The sequence below is a fragment of the Priapulus caudatus genome, unplaced genomic scaffold (genome assembly GCF_000485595.1).
Source record: "Priapulus caudatus unplaced genomic scaffold, Priapulus_caudatus-5.0.1 Scaffold2166, whole genome shotgun sequence".
Classification (NCBI taxonomy): Eukaryota; Metazoa; Priapulida; class Priapulimorpha; order Priapulimorphida; family Priapulidae; genus Priapulus; species Priapulus caudatus.
In genome coordinates, this window is record NW_014579227.1 from 1 (window position 1) to 19,476 (window position 19,476).

The 19,476-nt window shown below is 44.4% G+C and overlaps 3 protein-coding genes across 3 annotated transcripts in view; 1 reads left to right on the forward strand and 2 right to left on the reverse strand.

The window, feature by feature from the left end:
• The first annotated feature begins 623 nt into the window (after positions 1-623).
• LOC106818325 lies at positions 624-2,048 on the forward strand. The gene is made up of 2 exons (XM_014823041.1): positions 624-1,162; positions 1,308-2,048. Exons 1-2 carry the CDS (start codon positions 892-894, stop codon positions 1,553-1,555), a joined length of 519 nt encoding a protein of 172 aa, XP_014678527.1. The 5' UTR covers positions 624-891; the 3' UTR covers positions 1,556-2,048.
• An 8,476-nt stretch (positions 2,049-10,524) lies between these two features.
• Positions 10,525-16,428, reverse strand: LOC106818327 (complement factor B-like). The gene is made up of 5 exons (XM_014823043.1): positions 16,151-16,428; positions 13,856-14,118; positions 12,713-12,887; positions 11,458-11,619; positions 10,525-11,056 (listed from the first exon to the last, which is right to left on the reverse strand). The coding sequence occupies exons 1-5, from the start codon at positions 16,251-16,253 to the stop codon at positions 10,893-10,895; spliced, it is 867 nt and encodes a 288-aa protein (XP_014678529.1). The 5' UTR covers positions 16,254-16,428; the 3' UTR covers positions 10,525-10,892.
• Positions 16,429-18,844: 2,416 nt separating this feature from the next.
• The window catches only part of LOC106818323 (complement factor B-like), a 3,534-nt gene continuing 2,902 nt past the window's right edge, over positions 18,845-19,476 (reverse strand). Inside the window, exon 6 of the mRNA XM_014823038.1 lies at positions 18,845-18,859. Within this exon, the coding sequence (XP_014678524.1) occupies positions 18,845-18,859 (15 nt within the window). The remainder of the gene's footprint in view (positions 18,860-19,476) is intronic.

The following is a 19,476-nucleotide window of genomic DNA, read 5'->3' on the forward strand; positions in this document are numbered from 1 at the left end:
GTGTGCAGATGAGCATTTAAACGGCATTTACAGCAAGTTATCGACAATAATAGGCGAAATAGAGTAGAGAAACATTTAAAACTTTGATAGTAGATACATTTAGTGTTTATTTACCATTATTTGTTTGAGACGCGTTCAATGAAGTGCCTGTGCCACTGTACCACTGTCGGATACTACATCACTGCACTGTGTACATACTAATATAGTAACATCCGATTATGAATTATTTTTAGATTTTTGTACACTTGAATGAGAGATTTGATATAGCTATTGGCATAAAAATATTATCTATTACATATATTATAATATATATATTAACCATGGTTATCCATATTATTTCTATGTATCAAACAGACGCGGAGCGGGTTTTGCTTCCTAAAATGGCGGACGTGGCGCTCCATTGCGTACTACACGTCATTGCACGTGATTTCGCATGAGTGGTTTAACTTGTGTCACTCTACGATCTTTGGTATCATATATTTTGCAGGTCAGAAATTTCGCATACAAAGACGAGCTGTGATGCTCTGCTGTGATTAGTCGGGTCGGGACGCACGCGAAGTGCGCGTGCGCATAGGCGCGGGGGGCGGGGCTATCTCAGATATTTCGCAAGTCAGAAATTTCGCGCTACACCTGTCGACATAGCGAGACCCTCTCAGCATTAGTCATATTCAAAATGGCGGACATTGACGCAGCGCAAACACTGATCGCAAATGCTAATTAATCCGGAAAATCAACAAATAGCGAAGAAACGCAAGTCGAATTTTACAGCAAGTGAGAAAACATATCTGGCAGACCTCGTCAAGGATAATTTCCACGTACTTACCAGTATGTAATTTATACGTACCAGTACGCATTTACCAGTAACTTAACTGCAAAAATGAAGAGCGAGAAATGGGAGGAGATCGCCGGAAATTAAATGCCATAGGTACGGGAAGCAGCAGAACAGTAGGCCTAGCGGAGTTAAAAACTCTCTGGAAAAACCTTCAGATGAAGGCAAAGAAAGCAAATGGCTTCCAAAAACGAGAGGCAGTAAAGACAGGAGGCGTACCATCACCCCCTCCATTAGATGAAACGACCAATATCATCATTGGCTTCATGAATGACAAACCGTCATTCAGCGGCATTCCCGGAGGCATAGAAACAGGCCCCGCCAGCGATACAAGTACGTTTATTTTATTTGTCTATTTATTGGTATTTAACACTTATATATGCTACAGGACAAATTTTGATTTCCCACACGAGTGTTTATTTCTATGAGTTTGGGATGATCGCGATTGTTTATGTTTTTATTCATTACGCTATTGTAGGGGTGTCAATGTGGGGAACACACGTCAAGGTCACATTTAATGACGAGGAGTTAAGGCAGAGGTACCGCTTCGGGAAGAAAGGAATAGCATTTCTTTATGATACAGTGAAAGACGATTTGCAGAGGCCGACGAAACATTCATGCGCGATTCCGGCGATTGTACAAGTTCTGATAGCTATACGTCTCGAACGAAATTGGGGATACTTTCGGAGTTTCAAAAGCGACCGTATCGAGAGATCACGGATGTAACGGAATCTCTAAACGGCAAAAGATCTATAAGACATAAGATAAGAGAACAATGAATTTAATATGTTTATATTCTAAATCTCATTTTATTATTATTGAATAAGTTAATTAAATTATGTGTTGTTTATAAATAATGTATTTTCTTTTTAGTGTGAATTTCGTGACAACATATACTGTCATAGGCTGACATTTATTTCAGAAATATGTCTGGACGATATGCTCCCTGAATGTATTGCCATTATCTGGGCCATCATATACGTCATCACCATCAACGTTATTATCACAATCATTGGCTTCGGTGGTTAACGGTTCATCTAACGAAATCGCAATATTGTGCAAAATTGCACAAGCAACAAACATCTTGCAAGCCTTCGACGGTTCTAGTCTCATTTCACCATGAAAGAGGTGAAATCTTCTTTTTTAAATGCCGAACGCACGTTCAACAGAGCATCTGGTGCGTTTATGCGCAATATTGTATCTAAAAAATAAAAAAACCATGCAGTTCCAGTCCAGGTTGGAGTCAAACCAGGGTTCGATGCAACACAATTACTAAAAAAATCCTTAACCCAGCTAAATATTAAGTGCCGTTTTCAAGCACTACCTAATTTGTGTATATAAGACTATAAAAATTAACTTATGGATTAATTTTGTTATTAATGTTTTGTTCTGAAATCGTACCTTTCTTGTTTCACTCCAACTGGGTTCAGGAAAGGCGTCATCAGGTACGGTCTACAGGCATAACCAATATCACCTAGCAGAATGCCATCGATCTCTATAAAGTCCTTTTTAGGTTCATCTAATATAGTAAATAGTAATATAGTAATATCGTATTTAAGTCGGCCGCTACATTTTATGTGCATAGCACCCTTACCTATTTTAAAATGGAATGACCCAGTTACTGGAAATCTAATAATAACTAGTCTAGACAACAGTCTACATTCACGACACGCGCGGCTACAGCTATTGTCTCTGGGTGTACAACGCGTTACTACGGCTCAAGGGGTCGTTGTCGTAACAGGTACTACAGATATGTACCTCGGGTACATATCTGTAGTACCTGTTACGACAACGACCCCTTGAGCGTTACTACGATGGCACCAACCCTCAAATCGATTGGGTTCAATCTCAATTTTATTCACAGGATAATAATACTTTATTCACCAAAAACTAGGATAATACTTTTGTGCTAATTTTTCATTCAATGAAAGAATGTTTGGATTACATACAGTATATATTGCCATTATTAGACTTAGATATTAGAGTGATTGTATTTATTATACTCCCGTGACGCTCGTAGGGTCTATGTCCCCCAGGGTACTGCCGGAACGTACCCTGGGTACGGTCCGCCGGTCCGGTGTACCGGAACGTACCCTGTTAACTATCTGATATGGTAGGCGTAGGCGACTCACTAGACTCGGTAGTGGAGTAGGCGAGGTACGGTCCGGCATATTACATAGTACCAGGGTACGTTCCGGTATACCGGACCGTACACAGGGTACGTTCCGGCAGTACCCTGGGGGACATAGACCCTCTCAGCTCCCGTGACGGAATGAAGAAGGTATAGGTCAACATGACCAGTGGCGTAGACAGGTCCTCAGAATTCAATTGTTGAAAAGTTGCAATCTAAAAGCACACAATTTTGGACATCTCTATCATAGAATATTAGGATTTTTCTTCTTCAGGGCGTGTCCCTCTCCTGTTTAAGGGGGGGGGGGTCCGGGGATTTTGTTGAAAGTAACACCTCTTCGATGCAATTTCCTGCACTATGAGGCAGCACTATTAAACAATCTTCATCACAATAACATCACTGTTGAGTTGAGTATTCTTTGGGGACACCAGACTAAAATACTTAATACCAAATCTGTGCTATGTGGTTGTCCTCACTGGGGTTACCAGTGCAGACTTACCTAGGCTAAAATACATTTGCCTTGAAAATTCTGGGGGGGGGGCGACCGCCCCGTGCTACCGACCCCCCGTTGACAACTACAGCACTAAAATCAGCTCCCCTGAAATTTTGATAAAACGTATATTTTACTGAGAACGTTAAAACTGCAAAAAAATATGAGAAAAACAACCAGATTTGAACAAAAACGTGCATTTTTTCACCCCTTATACAAAATCAGGAATATACTTCCGGTCGGGTCTCAGCACCCCCATCCCCCCCCCAAAAGTGAGATAAAATAGAATTTTCCCATTCAATCCCCGTGAAGATTCAACATCCCAACTCTCAATAGGTCTATTCTAATTTTGAATAAAGCAAGGATTTAACTTTCGTGAGCAGTGATAAGACTTTAGGGATTTTGTAAAAAATCGTATATGAGGAACCCGTCCAAAATTAACCGTCTGAGTTTCAGTAAAATAATGTCATTCTTGGAACGAGTTACAGCCATTTTACAGTAGATGTATGTCACGTTCCATTTCTGTAATAATACATTAGGAGAGTATTAATAGCGATGACGGATTTGTAGATAAATATCCAGTATTTATTGTCTGTAAAATATTTAATTTTTCCCTATTTTCTTCCTGAAAGTAGCGGGGATGAAAGCCACCCCACCTCAATAAGTGTGGGGGGATATACCCCCATCCCCCCGCTATCTACGCCCCTGTCAGATAAACTCAAATTTGACTTTTGATATGCATACAAATATTCATAATCATAATCTTTGTTAGCAGTACTCTACAGGTGCCGCGGAACAATTTATGAAGTGGGGGTGCTCAATTTGTTACGCTCGACAATGGCCAATGCATGTTTTCGAGGAGGGTGGTAAGAAACAGGCGGGGGTATGCGGGTCCTCCTCCAGAAAATTTTGAATTCCCCATTTTCCTCCTGAAAGTAGGGAGGGATGATTGTACACGCCCCCCCCCCACGTCAATAAGTGGGGGGATGCATCCCCCATCCCCCCCCGTTATCTACTCCCTTGAACATGACCCATTGTATATTGTATTGTAGACACGAAGGGGGGACATGTTAACTAGACTAGGGTCCAACATACTCCCCTTTACTATCATTAATTGCCTGTACATTAATGGACGGAATTAAGGTAACGCTTCCGATTAATGTAGGCAGGTTCGTCATTGACGGGGCGCTGAATTCTGACGGGTGTCCTGTCGACAGACCCTACCACCCCGGGAAAGCCAGCGAGTTTGTGAAAACCTTCCTTCTGCTTTGCAATTTCGCTAGCACTAGCTGGCCACTTGATGAATCGGTTTCTTTTGCGGTTTAGAGATTCCGTTACATCCGTGATCTCGATACGGTCGCTTTTGAAACTCCGAAAGTATCCCCAATTTCGTTCATGAACGCTTCAGTTGCGTAAAGACGTAGAGCTATCAGAAGTTGTATCATCGACGGAATCGCGCTGATTCGCGCATGAACGTTTCGTTGGCCTCTGTAAATCGTCTTTCACTATATGATGAAGAAATGCTATTCCTTTCCTCTCGAAGCGGTACCTCTGCCTTAACTCCTCGTCATTCAATGTATTTATAAAATCGTATCGATGTCTATATTGCCTCATATTTCGCTCATTCATACGCTCGTAAATAATTGCGGCCTCCATGTTGTTTTTTAGCATAACAACTAATTATGATTAGTGGATTTATCATGCTCCTGAGTAGAATTAAATATTGTGATGAACTTAATCATGAATAAAGTTAATTACGCTTCGTGAAACAGTCACTTCAATTACGAGAAGTTAATCATGATTAAGGACTTAATTACGCTTTGTGAAACCGGCCCCTGATAATTATATAGCTCATTTAAACAATCCATCAAAAAACAATATATATACTAGGCAGGTGACCATAAACAATTATATTATTTCTATGACAACGAGACCAGCGACGTGAGCGTCATTGCTAGTAGGGCTTATGTTCATTAGCATACGAGAAGGAATATAACTGGATGCTGCGGCCAAAGGGAAATGTTTAGAGCGGATTTTACCATGCACATTTCCCTCGGTCATTCCCATGCCCATTTCAAGCACGAAAGTTTGGCCGAAAAATATTATTTTGGCTGGCAACGCGACCAGCGACGCGAGCGCCATTCCTATGTACATTACTGATTAGCATATGAGAAGGATTGCGGCGGATGCTGCAGCCAAAGTAAAAATACTAAAATGTTTAGAGAGGCTTTTGCCATGTACATCTCTCCTGGACATAGCCCTGATCATTTTAAGCGCGTAGGATTGGCCGAAAAATATTATTTTGGCTGGCAACGAGACCAGCGACGCGAGCCATATCATTCTTTTTCCTTTAAGAAATAAATAATCAACGCTAATGATAGGTACTGGGTTGTGATCAGTGGTAACGCCCTTTATGGAGAGAAGAGCACGATATCGCTAGCGTACGTAGCAACCTGTATTGAAAGGTGGCGGTGTTTACGTGCACAAGCACGCACGTGTACGTGCACACGTACGCACGCACGCACGTACACGCATGCACGCACGCACGTGTACGTGCACACGCACGCACGCAAACGTGTACACGCGCACACGCACGCACGTGTACGTGCACACGCACGCACGCACGCACGCACGCACGCACGCACGTGTATGTGCACACGCACACACGCACGCACGCACGTACGTGTACGTGCACACGCACGCACGCACGTGTACGTGCACACGCCCGCACGTGTACGTATGGTGTTCCAAAATTGCCACCAAGGAAATTTATGTGCGACGCCCTGCGCGACGGCAATTTTGGAACACCATATGTACGTGCTGTACGTGCACATGCTCGCACGCACGCATGTGTACGTGCACACGCACGCACGCACGTGTGCGTGCACACGCCCGCACGTGTACGTGCACACGCATGCACGCACGTGTACGTGCACACGCATGCACGCACGTGTTCTACTGTCTGTTTCTCGAATATACTGCGCAGACATACATCGCTAACGCAGTTTGCAAACTTTTCACTAGCTAGACCAGCATGCAACGCGCCGATAACTCTGCGCATGCGCGAGTGGTATTTACGGATAACTCTATTGATATTGTCACTTTGTCAGGAGTGGATAATAGAGACTCTCTTATCCATTCCTTAACCACTTCTTATCCACTTCTTATGGAGTCTCAATTATGCACTCCTGATATTGCCGTGTATGACCCTGACGTATGCTATGACGTAGTAACCGTAACACGAATACGAAACAGAAACAGAAACAGAAACGTATGCATTGTAGCAGATTGCGGGGTCTTTGTGAATAAAGCAGAATGGTGGTTGGCGCCGAATTTATTGACTCTGCGTATTAATGTGGTTAAATCCGGTAGTAAAGTCTACAGATATTAAACAACGATAGGAACAATAAGAGAACATAGGGTATTTATGGACGACCCAAGGCTTTACAACGGGCGATATTACTACACCTACATCCACTGGCGCCCACAGGTCTTAAGAAAGTAGAAGCACAGAAGGATAAAATCCTCAGTGATAATAAAAAGCAGGCGCGCTGCATGCTAGGGGGGTCTGGGAGCATGCCTCTCCTGAAAATTTTTAAATAGTAGACGTCTGGAGATGCAATCTGGTGAGTCTTGCAAGAAAGATTTAGGAACAAAATGTAGGAACAAAATTTTTTAACCCAAAATTTACTGGAAGCACTGTGCTTCCAGGGCTTCTATCTGCGGGCACCACTGTTCGCGTATGTTACGCATGTTCATCGATAAAAAATACTATGAAAGACGTGCATAGCTATAAGCTTCGATGATTAGTGATGTACTCTATGTTGGGCGGTGAGAGACGGGTAAGGGGTCGTACACGTACGTGTCTATCTACACGGCAATAGCGGGCCGTGCAGCGACTGCGCCCACGAAAAATATCGCGTGGAATGTGAAATAATGACAGTATTAAGTCGTAAGCGCACACACATTTATTACAGCCGCTATTCGAGAAGTCGTGTACTTTTATTCTCACGGTAAGCTGAACACAGGGATACAAACATTTCAACATGAACGTCATTCATTGGCCTTGTTCGGCTTAATTCGGTTTTGTCCGTCCTTAGTCGGCATTATCTGCCCCTATTTCACCAATTCGACCTTATTCGGTATTATTCGGCGTTATAACAAGGTCTTCCGAGGCGGACGCTTTCCGCTGTAACTGCACGAGCGCGGCTAACCGAGGTGGCAGTCCGTTCGCGCGTCCGAGAATCCGACTTCCGGTCAACGGCGCGCCGGATCCGGATCCGGACCCGCATCCTCCCCTGCCTGCGTCCGACACCCGACCCGATCCCGCCGTCGCAGAGGGCGGCGCGCAGTGCACGGGGGCTTCAGTTTTCCGCAGTGCCTCGCTATCGTCATCGTCGTCGTCGTCGTCATGTGGTGGCGTCGGACACGCTACTGTCGCCGCTGCTTCGTACAGAGTAAGCACGTGCGGTTCGCTCGTCGGCAGTATATCGCTGTCGTCATGACACGGCGTGTGTTGAAAGCGACGTGGCACGTCGACCGGATATCCGTCGACTTCCGGCGCGGAGGAGTCGCTGCACGTCGTCGACGTCGTCGTGTTTGAGTAGCCTGCAGCTCGATAGATGGCAGCATCGTGTAGCGCGTCGCTAGCGTCGTCCCCGTCGGCTCGGAATCCGGACTTCCCCGGTGTGAAGTAAACAGTAGTGCCGGCGGGGTGTGTCTCGATGGCCGGATGGCCGTAGGCATTCCCTCCTGGCTCCTGCGCGTGTCCGCCCGACGAGGCCGAATTGCGTTGGGCAGACGAATCGTCACTACAATTTCCGTCGCCAGGGGCAACGGGCTGAGCATGCTTCGACGCAACTGACGCGCCATCGTGCGGCGCGTCCAGCGATTCTAAGAAGTGACGAACGATGCACGGTTTTAGCGTCTGCTCTGTCACGTTATCGGTTGCTATGGCGACGGTACACGTGACGTCAGACGCTCCCAAGTAGTCACGCAGCCGTCGGTTGTCGCGTGCGTCGTCAGGAGCTGTCGCGGAAAGCATTCCCTCAGCCGAGTCCGGGTCAAGGCTATCGGGTTGTACAAGGAAATAGGGATACGTCGAAGCTTCGCTAGTCAACCGCGAGCAGATAGTTTCGCTGAGTGCGCTAGATGAAGAGATGCCCGATGCGCCGGTGTCACTCCCAGAGGCACTCGCAGTCTCGCACGCATTCTCGCGTTCGCTACCCGACGAGGAAAACGTCGGGAAGTTGATGCTTCCCAAGCTAGACGCGGGAGTAGGGAAGCCGGATGTGTAATCCCTGGCCGATTCGTATTCGCTGTTTCCGGTATCACTGTGAGTCGAGAAACAGGTACATTTAAGTTCCGGGAATGTCTGCTTAGAGGCGGTTATGTCGATCGCTGATTCGTGTGGCAGCGGCGTGCGCACGTCCAACGATGTACCGTCGAAATATATTTGCAAGAACGACTCTGGGACGTTCTTTTTCGAGCCGCCGCAGCCATCCTCGCCAACATCGCGTCCGGTTGTAAATTCACTGAACCTATTCCACAGAGAGCCGAGAAGGCCTTGCGTGGGCGAAAAATGTGCTCGCAGCGGCATTGGATCCGCGACCTCGTTGACAACTCTGTTGTACTGACCTATTGACAACGTCATCGAAATTTTTTTCGCACTGTAGAGATTGGCGCCTGAAGGTCTAGAGTTTGCGTCGCAAGTTTTTTGTCCGCTATTCCAGGAAGGCGCGCCGTCGGTAATCGACCTCCGGCACGTCACCGGCGAATACGTCATATCTGGCAAGATGCCAAGAATGCCTGCTAACGTAGTTTCTTCTAGTTGACTGTTCGTGGTTGACTGTGCTGAGCCAAACCCATAGTTATCCCATTCTAGACTAGCGGATTCCGAAAATCCGCTGTCGTCAGCTGAGCAGCTAGTATTCTTCAACATCCCCGTGCCGATTCTATGAAAAAAGAATGACTGTAGTTTTCAAAAAAGGCTACATATTATATATATATATATCTATATCTATATATATATATATATATTGTCTGTGCGTGCGTGCGTGCGTGCGTGCGCGCTTGTATGTGTGGGCGTGTGTGCGCGCGCGCGTGCGCGCGTGTGTGTGTGCACGTGCGTGCGTGTGCACACGGGCGCGCACGTGTGTGTATCGCCTGATTACATCTATACTTGCCATCTATACTTATCGGGTATCCGGGATGAATTTAGACTCAACAAAATCTTCTTTGAGGCAACCGATGTTCCCTCTGACACGAAATTTCCTACTAGCTAAACTGTAACATAACATTGGTTGCCAAGCGACGACAAACACTTAGTGATACGTATAATGCTTGACAACGAATGGCACGCGCGCCGCTACCTTCAATAACATTTTTAACGTAAAATTTAAAGTATAGGTAGTCCTATATCACACATGTACTATGCAGAAGAATATTTTTTATACTGATTGTAAGTGCTAGGTAACGCGCACTGCAATGTTATATCTGTATGAATCCAGCACCAGCAGATTATATTTAAATTTTTTAAATATTGTCTTTATTTTAGCCACGCCATAGTTACATGTACCCCAGCGTATATTTAGGCCACTTATGAGATAAAGGTTTTTTTGTGGATACAGTCCACTCATCTGATTATTTTATTGAGTTATTATAATTATCAAGAGAAGATACTACTTATCTATAATATATATGTAGGCTATATATATATATATTATTATTATCAAATCTTGTGATTATTAAAGTGTTATAGAGACGTTTATGTTAAGCTACGTGTGAACTATTATTCTATCATTTAAAAGATGTATTTCGACGCAAAATACTATTGGTGGCATAGGCCTATATTGAACATGCGGCGATACCGATCTTGCCAAAATATGACACTGTATAAAAAAACGAGCATCTAATAATTATGATGACATTATATTATAATTATATTACATGTATTATTTGATGTATATTATTATTTGATACAGCCTATCAATTAGTATATAATAACATTAAATTTTGACTCATAATTATAATAATAAGACACTGAAATTGCGATTTCCCATGAAAAACCAATAGTAACGATTATAAAAGGAACATTTATTTATTTATTTATTCGTTCATTTAATTTATTCATTCATTCGTTATGATAACCCCCAGCACGAAGGAACATTCGTATTCGATTGGTCTAGCGTATTATATGCAATATGATAAACAAGTTGTCGGGGAGATAATATATTACTGCCAAACACACTCAAACATACACGCGATGAGTTATATACGGTATTCATTACAGTCACATGCCACTTTAAGACATAATGATAATAACATTAATATATATAATTATTATTGGTATTATTATTACGACGATACTTTATTATTAGCAACGAATTCGACTTGGGGTTTCAACGGTGTAACGTCGACGGTGTGAAATACTGTTCGGCTGTTTAGGTCGTGTAAAATCGGTTACGGAGATTTCTGATGACTTCTGCAGCACTGCTGAAGCTGTTGATTTCGAATATGTGTGAGGGGTCGGTTGCAATGCAGTTCAACTCGGCCTTCGCGCTCGTCCCAAGGTTACTTCCAACCGACCACACGTAGATCATGATGCCTGCAATTAGTTAAAAATTAGTTAATTAATATAACAAGTACGATTTATTTTACATATAAAATTAAATAGCGAATGCGATTTAACTTGATCTTCACGTCGGATTTTGTTTCTACATCTTTTTATTGGTCAATCACATCATGCATAAGGAAATAATTAGATATTCATGCATCCGTTTATTACGCATCATAGTTTATTGTGGGTTGGTAATATAGAGGATAACAGTATTAGAATAATTTAAGAGAATAACCATCATACTTTCTTCTGCGCCTAAAATGAAACGACCGATTTCATACCGTATATTTTAGAATACGACTCGAACGTAAAATTGTGAAACATTGAGACGTTAACCACGATTTCAATATGGCGGTGATCGCTAGCTGATGCCAGTTGCGCATGCGTACCATCTTTTTTCATATCTGCCGCTTTTGGGCACGGATTGCCGCCTTCATTTGACTGACCGTCGGTCAACACGAAAACGGATTTCTTCGCACCGGCCCGACCGTATGCCTTGATCATATCGTAGGATAGCTGGAGACCAATTCTCGTGGCGGTGGCGCCACCATCTGAAAATCGAGCGAAAACTTTCTGAATGCAAGCATCTTCCATCAGATGAACAAAATAGCTCGATGTTAACACATAGTAGTACATTAATAATTAACACATAGGCCACAGGTTTAGTGTCGTGGGGCCCGTTGCCAGAAACTTCGTAAAGTTACGATTAATTTTAAGTTTAATGTTAATGTTAAGGTTAATTTTAATAGCGTTGCCAGAAACCACTTAAACTAAACTTACTTAAGTGAAAACTTACGATAACAGGAACTTCATCACAAGGCTGCTGATTGGATGGGAATCGATCACAAAATTCAAATTCATACACATTTATTGTACATCACAGTAATTTATGCATATTATGATGGCTAACCACATATAAATAATATTTGATGAAAAACGACACGGTCTTGAATTTATGCACAACAAGACAAATTCTCACACTGTAGCAATTCTCACGAGACGCGAGAGTCGTGTGGTCAGTGCAAAAGTATTTAAAACAAGAGAACAAATGCCACACGGCATTTGTAAATGTTTTGACACTTGTTGTGCTTCACGATCGGTAGATAATTAATGTTTTTGACGTGTTTTTTCAAGAAAAAAACATGATGTTACTCATTAATATAAAATATAATATCACTATAATTGTAATTCTTAGTCTAAATGTGTTATTTTCATCTTAATATTAAAGTTAAGGGAGGGTCTAGGATCTCTTAAGTTAAGAAAAAAGTTACGAGAATTTTTAATTCTCTTAACTTTACGAAGTTTCTGGCAACGCTTTAAGAGGAAAACTTAAGTTTAAGGTTAATGTTAAGACTAATTTTTTTCTGGCAACGGGCCCGTGGTAGGTAACCCCAGATAAATAAATTGCATAACTTGGCACTCAACGTCAATTATCGACGACAACAACGGCAAAAATTTCCGGCACGAGTCAATTTACTATCGGACCTACTGTCCGGCAGAGAACAAAAAGATTTAGAATTTCTCGGGTGAGTTATATGCAGGTAGTATTTGAACGAGGGTGAAAGGATGCTGACTGATTAATCACGAAAACGGAACAATACACGACAGGCTCGTGACAACGAGAGAGTCTTTCTATTGGCTTACTGTCGAATGGTATCTTCAGAATCTGCGCTTGAACATTGGCGAGTGTGTTCTGCGTGTGGTCTTGCAGATAGTTGAATTTCGTCGCCGTCTTTCCGGTTTCCGAGAACACGACGCCACCTACGCGAATCCCGGGTGACGAGATGCCATTCTCCTTGTCAAAAAACTCGCAAATGTCCTGCGGGTGAATGATGCATTGTTAGAGACAGGTTTGCGTTGGACAGTTGCTGTTTAACTTGTAATCGTTTGTGTCTCGGGGGCGTATTCTATGCCGACCATAACGAAATCGCTGCATTTGCTAGGGAACAGTCGTAAAATGTCACATTCAACCACAGATGCCCTGAGGGCGCATTTAGCCTCACTGGAACACACTAGCTGCTATATAGCTGTCTCTCGTAATGAATTCAGTCCCGCTAAGGATGTCTATTGCGATAGAACTATAATCTCCATATTAATAGATGTTTCTTTAGTGAGCTACTGCCGGGAGTTCAGCCCCCGTGTATAGGCATCATTTAGGATACCTGCAATCCATTATCTGCGTCCCATTCAACCCCAGATGCCCTGATGGCGCATTTAGCCTCATGGGAAAACACTAGCTGCTATATAGCTGCCTGTCGTAATGCCCCAGTCCCGCCAAGGATGTCTGTTGTGAAAGAACTATAATCTCCATATAGATGTCTCTTTAGTGAGCTACTGCCGGGAGTTCAGCCCCCGTGTATAGGCATCATTTAGGATACCTGCAATCCATTATATGGTGTCGAATTTAGTTCTTGTATACCTGTCGCTCGGCTAACTATGGTAGAGTAATATAATGCGTGTGAGCGGAGTTCATTTATGGGACCATGTCCTTGATCATTGAGTATGTAAATAAATAAATATATATATTATACGTATGTGTGTGTGTGTGTGTGTGTGTGTGTGTGTGTGTGTGTGTGTGTGTGTGTGCGTGTGTGTGTGGGTGGGTGGGTGTGTGTGTACGTGCGTGCGTGCGTGCGTGCGTGTGTGTAGGGGTAAAGAGAGAATGAGAGGAAGAAGGAGGTTCAGAAAGAGAGAGAGATATAGATGGAGAGAGAGAAAGAGAAGTAGAGAGCGAGAATGCGAGAGACAGAGGGAAAGAGAGGGCGCGCGCTTTCGCTCCTCACTTACCTTCAGAACGGTCTTAGCGGTAGTAAAGCTAGCAGACCCGACGCTGCCGCTGCTATCCAGCAGCAGCACAACGTCTACGGGGCTGGGGCTGCTCGTCGCTCCTCCGGCGGCCGCGAACGTCGCTATGCCTCTGGCGGCCGCGAACGTCGCTATGCCTCCGGCCGCTGGCGCTCTCCGCGAAAACGAGCTCAGAAAATTGTTCTTCAGCGCCGTCGCCGTGTTGCTGACCGCATCGTCGGCCTGACGGTTCTGATGCAGCCTCCCTGTGAACGAAGGATCACGCGTGATGAGCGCGTAAACGATGGATCACGCATGATGAGCGCGTGAACGACGGATCACGCGTGTTGAGCGCGTGAACGACGAATCACGCGTGATGAGCGCGTGAACGATGGATCACGCGTGATGAGCGTGTGAAGGACGGATCACGCGTGATGAGCGCGTGAACGACGGATCACGCGTGATGAGCGTGTGAACGACGGATCACGCGTGATGAGCGTGTGAACGACGGATCACGCGTGATGAGCGCGTGAACGACTGATTACGCGTGATGAGCACGTGAACAACGGATCACGCGTGATGAGCGCGTAAACGACGGATCACGCGTGATGAGCGCGTGAACGACGGATCACGCGTGATGAGCGCGTGAACGACGGATCACGCGTGATGAGCGCGTGAACGACGGATCACGCGTGATGAGCGAATCACGAAACTCTACGAAATACATGAAAATTGTATGACGTAATCGGGAATATTGCAATATATAAAGATCCGAATATTACGTTGCAAAAGCTCAATTGTTTTCCTACAAAATCGCCAATAATACGTTACGAAATGCGTGAATATTTCGTGATGAAAGCGTCACTAATATTTTATGAAAGCGCGGTTCATACGTTATGAAATTGTGACTCTATTTTTTTGAAGAACAGATATAACATGTTACGAAAATGAGAATGTCCTACGTTAAAAATTGCTGAAATATGGCGTGATATGGCTATGATCAAACACAACTCCATGAATGAGGTTTTCCACGCATAGTAATTTATTGCCAGTCACAGTACAATCGTGAGCAAGAGTCCAGAAAAGGGTGTTAACACAATATATGTTTCTTCCCGTTCATCCGTCCGTACATCTGTCAGTCTCTGAGTCCGTCAGTACAGTCCTTGAGTCCGTCGGTCATTTCTTTCAACCCCGTCGATATGCGTGCGTACACAGAGAGAAAGTCCAACAACAACAAACAACCAACCCTTTCCTCTTCCGAGGTGTGTCGTATATATACAACAGCTAGGTGACGTCATCTTAGCCTATGCACGTGCAAGACCATGCGGTTTACACGTGTTTAGGCTCTCAGCAAAGTGTCGAGTTAACACGTGTAATATTGAACTGGAACTTTACAAATCACGTTCTACTCACATAATAGATAATAGATTTCACATGCATACTTCCTGTATTCTAAGAACTCCTACCCCGGTGTTCTTCTCCCACAGGTCCGGGTCTACGTGCCTCTACGCAGTTAGCATTTAACAAACATCCGGGGTGTTGGCTCATTATATTTTACCATGATAGTTTCTGTAATTACCTACTCTACGTATTAACGGAGCCCTGTTACACATTATGCAAGGAAAATATGTACGATTAGTATGATTGACGCAAAATTGTGAAAGCAATGATGCGCAATGACATCACTGTGTCGTTTTTACACCATCTGCGTGATGCTAAGAAAACAGCTTCGTTTCGTTTCACGGTCAGCGTCGAAAAAGCGCTACGATTTACATCTTACAATATCATATTTTATGATGAAGAATCTCCGTTTACTTCGATTGACATTGCAATCGCGCGCAACGTCACCCCTCTCTCTCTCTCTCGCGCTCTCTCTCTCTCTCTCTCTCTCTCTCTCTCTCGCTCCCTCAGTCTCGTCTCTCGTCTCCTCTCTCTCCATGCAGTCCGGGCAGCGCTGCTCTCCTTGTCTCTCCCATCTCCCCGGGCGCGCGATCTGTCTCCCTCCTCTCGTCTTCGCGCGGCGCAACGATCGTCTCCCTTTTGCCTCCGGAATGTAACTCTCTGTTGATAATGGCAAACGCCAGCGAAAATACGACCCAGTTGAAACCGCCAAAGATTAAAACTATCCAAGTGGCCACAAGCCGAAATCTTATCAATCAGGCATATACTTTATAAGAAGAAGAAGACATTATCGATTTACTGTATACGATCGCACGACAACGTACGAACTCTTCCTACACCGAAATTGCTTAACAACAAATATGCAGAAGAAGAATGTCCAGAATAAATCACGCACACCCAGTGAATTCCAATCTAATAAAAACCTCCGAGATGGGTATAGGCCGGCACCCGTGGGTGCGAGGCAAAGACAAAGCAGCAGAACTGTCGCTCCGTGTAACATGTTGGTCGATGCAAAGAAGAAATTTTGCAAAAGAAATCAACGTCTGCGTTGTTATCGTCGCTATGTGCGCGTCACTTTTATACTAAGCGTTTAGTGGGCACGCACGCATACAGGTCCGGCTCGTTCTCAGTAAACAAGGTCGCACACACATACACAGACGCGCACACGCACACACACACACACACACACACACACACACACACACACACATCGGAACGATGCCAGCGAGCCAGCAACACAGCACGACACAATCAAGGGCACTACACACATGCGCACACACGCTCGCATGCACACACACAGCGAGGCATGCGCAATCATCCGCATATACGTTTTCAAAACCAGTTGGGTGAAGAGCCGGCGCCGCACTCGCGCACCACGGGCTGCGTAGCGCAGGGGGGGGACGTGCACCACAACAGCCCCGCGCGTCTCCACAGACACGATGCGGGCATGGAAATACTGAGAAAGCGCACCTTGTCTCGCGATGGTACACGTTATCTCTGCTATGTGGTCCCTGCCGGACCATTAGCGGTAGTGGCGGCATTACGGCCAGGAATGTTTACCGTCAAAGGTCGATGTCCATTTGAGAAGGCAAAGTTGTGGTGATCCGTATAACAACCACCTCCATGGCGGCAACTTAGAACGGTTTGTCAAGGCACGGGCGCCTATAATTATTACAGGCCAGCGTGCATTCAACCTTACTGTCATTCTATGAAGTGTGTAGCGTTGCTAAGACCGGTTGGAAATCACCCATGTTCTTATATTTTAGAGTACGTTAGCGCGCCAGGCGATACACCACATGCCAGCGAAGTGAAAGAATACAAATAGGGAGAGCATCAGAGCGCGACACCCGTCAGAGGGCTCGGACCACGGACATAACGGAGCGCGGCCGCACGCAACACAGCGACAGCACACATACCGATACGACAGCAAGGACGCACACCACCGCCATCGCACACGCGCGCGCACGGCGCACGGCGGCGAGACAATAACCAGGAAAAAGCGCGGAACAAACGTAAGACTCAATCGCCAGCAAATAGAATTGCGAAAAGTCGAAGAAATTCCGATCGCCCGACGAAACCGAGTAATATAGAGACATCACATACAAGGACAAAACAATGCTAGGCAGAAAAAACTACAATTTCTGGACACACCCAAAATATCGGAGGAAAGACGTTGCATTCTCACTGCGGGCGTATGTAAGCATTTTTGAAGACAAACACAACAGCGATTGTCAATGGTATCCGCACCATACACACGATAAAACACGGCGTCAACATGCACTGACAGCGGTTCACGCTCCTGAAGGTGGCAATTATCACTCGAAGAGAGAAAAGGAGGTAGGGGCAAGTGACAAAAAGAGAAGAGAGACGAGGAGAAGAGAGAGAGGACGAGCGAGAGGAGAGAGAAGAGAAGAGAGAGGATGAGCGAAGAGCAGAGGAGAGAGAGAAAGAGAGAGCGAGAGAGAGAGAGAGAGAGAGAATTAGGAGAGAAGAGAGCGAGGAGAGAGTAAGGATGACGAACAGGCAAGGAGGGAAATGAGAGAGGATGAGAGTGAGAGAGAGAAGAGAGAGAAGAGAGGAGAGAGAGAAAGAAGAGAGAGAGAGCGCGCGCAGAGAGCATAAAGAATGGAAAAAGAGAAGGAAAGAAAACGGGGGTGAGAGAGAGGAGAGAGAGAGACGGAGCGAAGAGAGAGGGGGTGAGAGGGTGAGGATGAGAAAACTGAAGAGGTGGGAGGACCGGGCCGCGCGCGCGTGTGTGTGTGTATGTGGTGTGGCGTGTATGTGTGTGTGTGTGTGTGTGTGTGGTAGTGTGTGTGTGTGTGTGTGTGTGTGTTGTGTGGTGTATGTGTGTGTGGTGTGTGCCTGTGTGAGTGAAGAGAGAGCGAGAGGAGAAGACAGAGATACGAACAAGCGAGACTGTATAAATAGATAAAAATGTAAATACATAGAGAGATAGAGATAAGAGAGAGGAGAGGGAGAGAGAGAGGAAATAAGCATAAGAAGACGAGAGAGAGAGAGAGAGAGAGAGAGCGAGAGAGAGAGAGAGAGATGGAGAGAGAGAAGACAGAAGTAGAAAGTAAGGTCAACGTTCCTAATTATCATTTTGAACGCAAATCTATCTGTTCCTTGGTATCGAACATACATATAACACAGAGCATGCGCAGAGTAATGCCCAATACGGTGCCGTTCAGAAATCAACTTTTCGATATGACGCATAGAAAAGCGTGCGATCCTATATTCATACTGTAGCGTGTTTTCCTATTTTACGTTTCACCGCAAATGTAGTAGTAATATAGTATGAAATAGCTGTAAATAGACCTCAATATTAATTGTAATTACGCTTTACGACCCACGACTATGGTTGGCCGTCGCACTCCAGAGAATAATTGTTTATACCGCGGTTTAAATTTTTAAAAATTTAACATCTTTTTCTCCAATCAGGGGCCTGTAGTTTAAGCGTAGTTAACGGCGGTAAAGAACAATTTATTCTGTGGTTAAATTATGTGTAACAAGGCCTCTAATTGGATAAAAAAAAGGGTCTATGATTTTACCGCAGGTTACAGTGTATGCCCTTTTTACCCATTTACCCATTTAGATGCACAAGGCCTGAATCACACCATTAACTGTGAAATTTACAAGCCGCTCACATAAAACGGAATAGGTAAATTGAAGGCAGGTTGTTCTTTGCCTTATCATCGGATCCTACATACATCATACGTTATTTCTCGAAGAGGCGACGCAATATACTCGTGCGCTTGTAACCAACCCTAGAAACTTACTGATGGACTGACAGTTTGACATTCATTCGTATAAATAACTATTGAACCCGCGGTGAATGATTTCCCCAGATAAAAGGACTATACATGGTATCAAAAAACATAGAAATTACTATGATTTATTCATAATAAAATAATAGCATTTATATATATACTGATAGACATAGATATAGGTCGGCAACAAGCACGTTTAAGCGAGCGAACAGACAGCTGGGACTGCGCACGAAAGTATTTAAAAATAACAAATACAGACTAATATTCAGATTATGAATAGAGAAATGCCATATAACATACAAATGATTGATGGAACGATGGACTTTCATTATTAGTCAGGATAGAATGGCGAATGAGAAATAATAGAATAGCTAGAAGTATAAATGTCTGGAGGAGCGATGTCCGTAAGTTTGTCTTGAGCAAAATTCAGTTCGACTGTGGAAATTTAAGTTA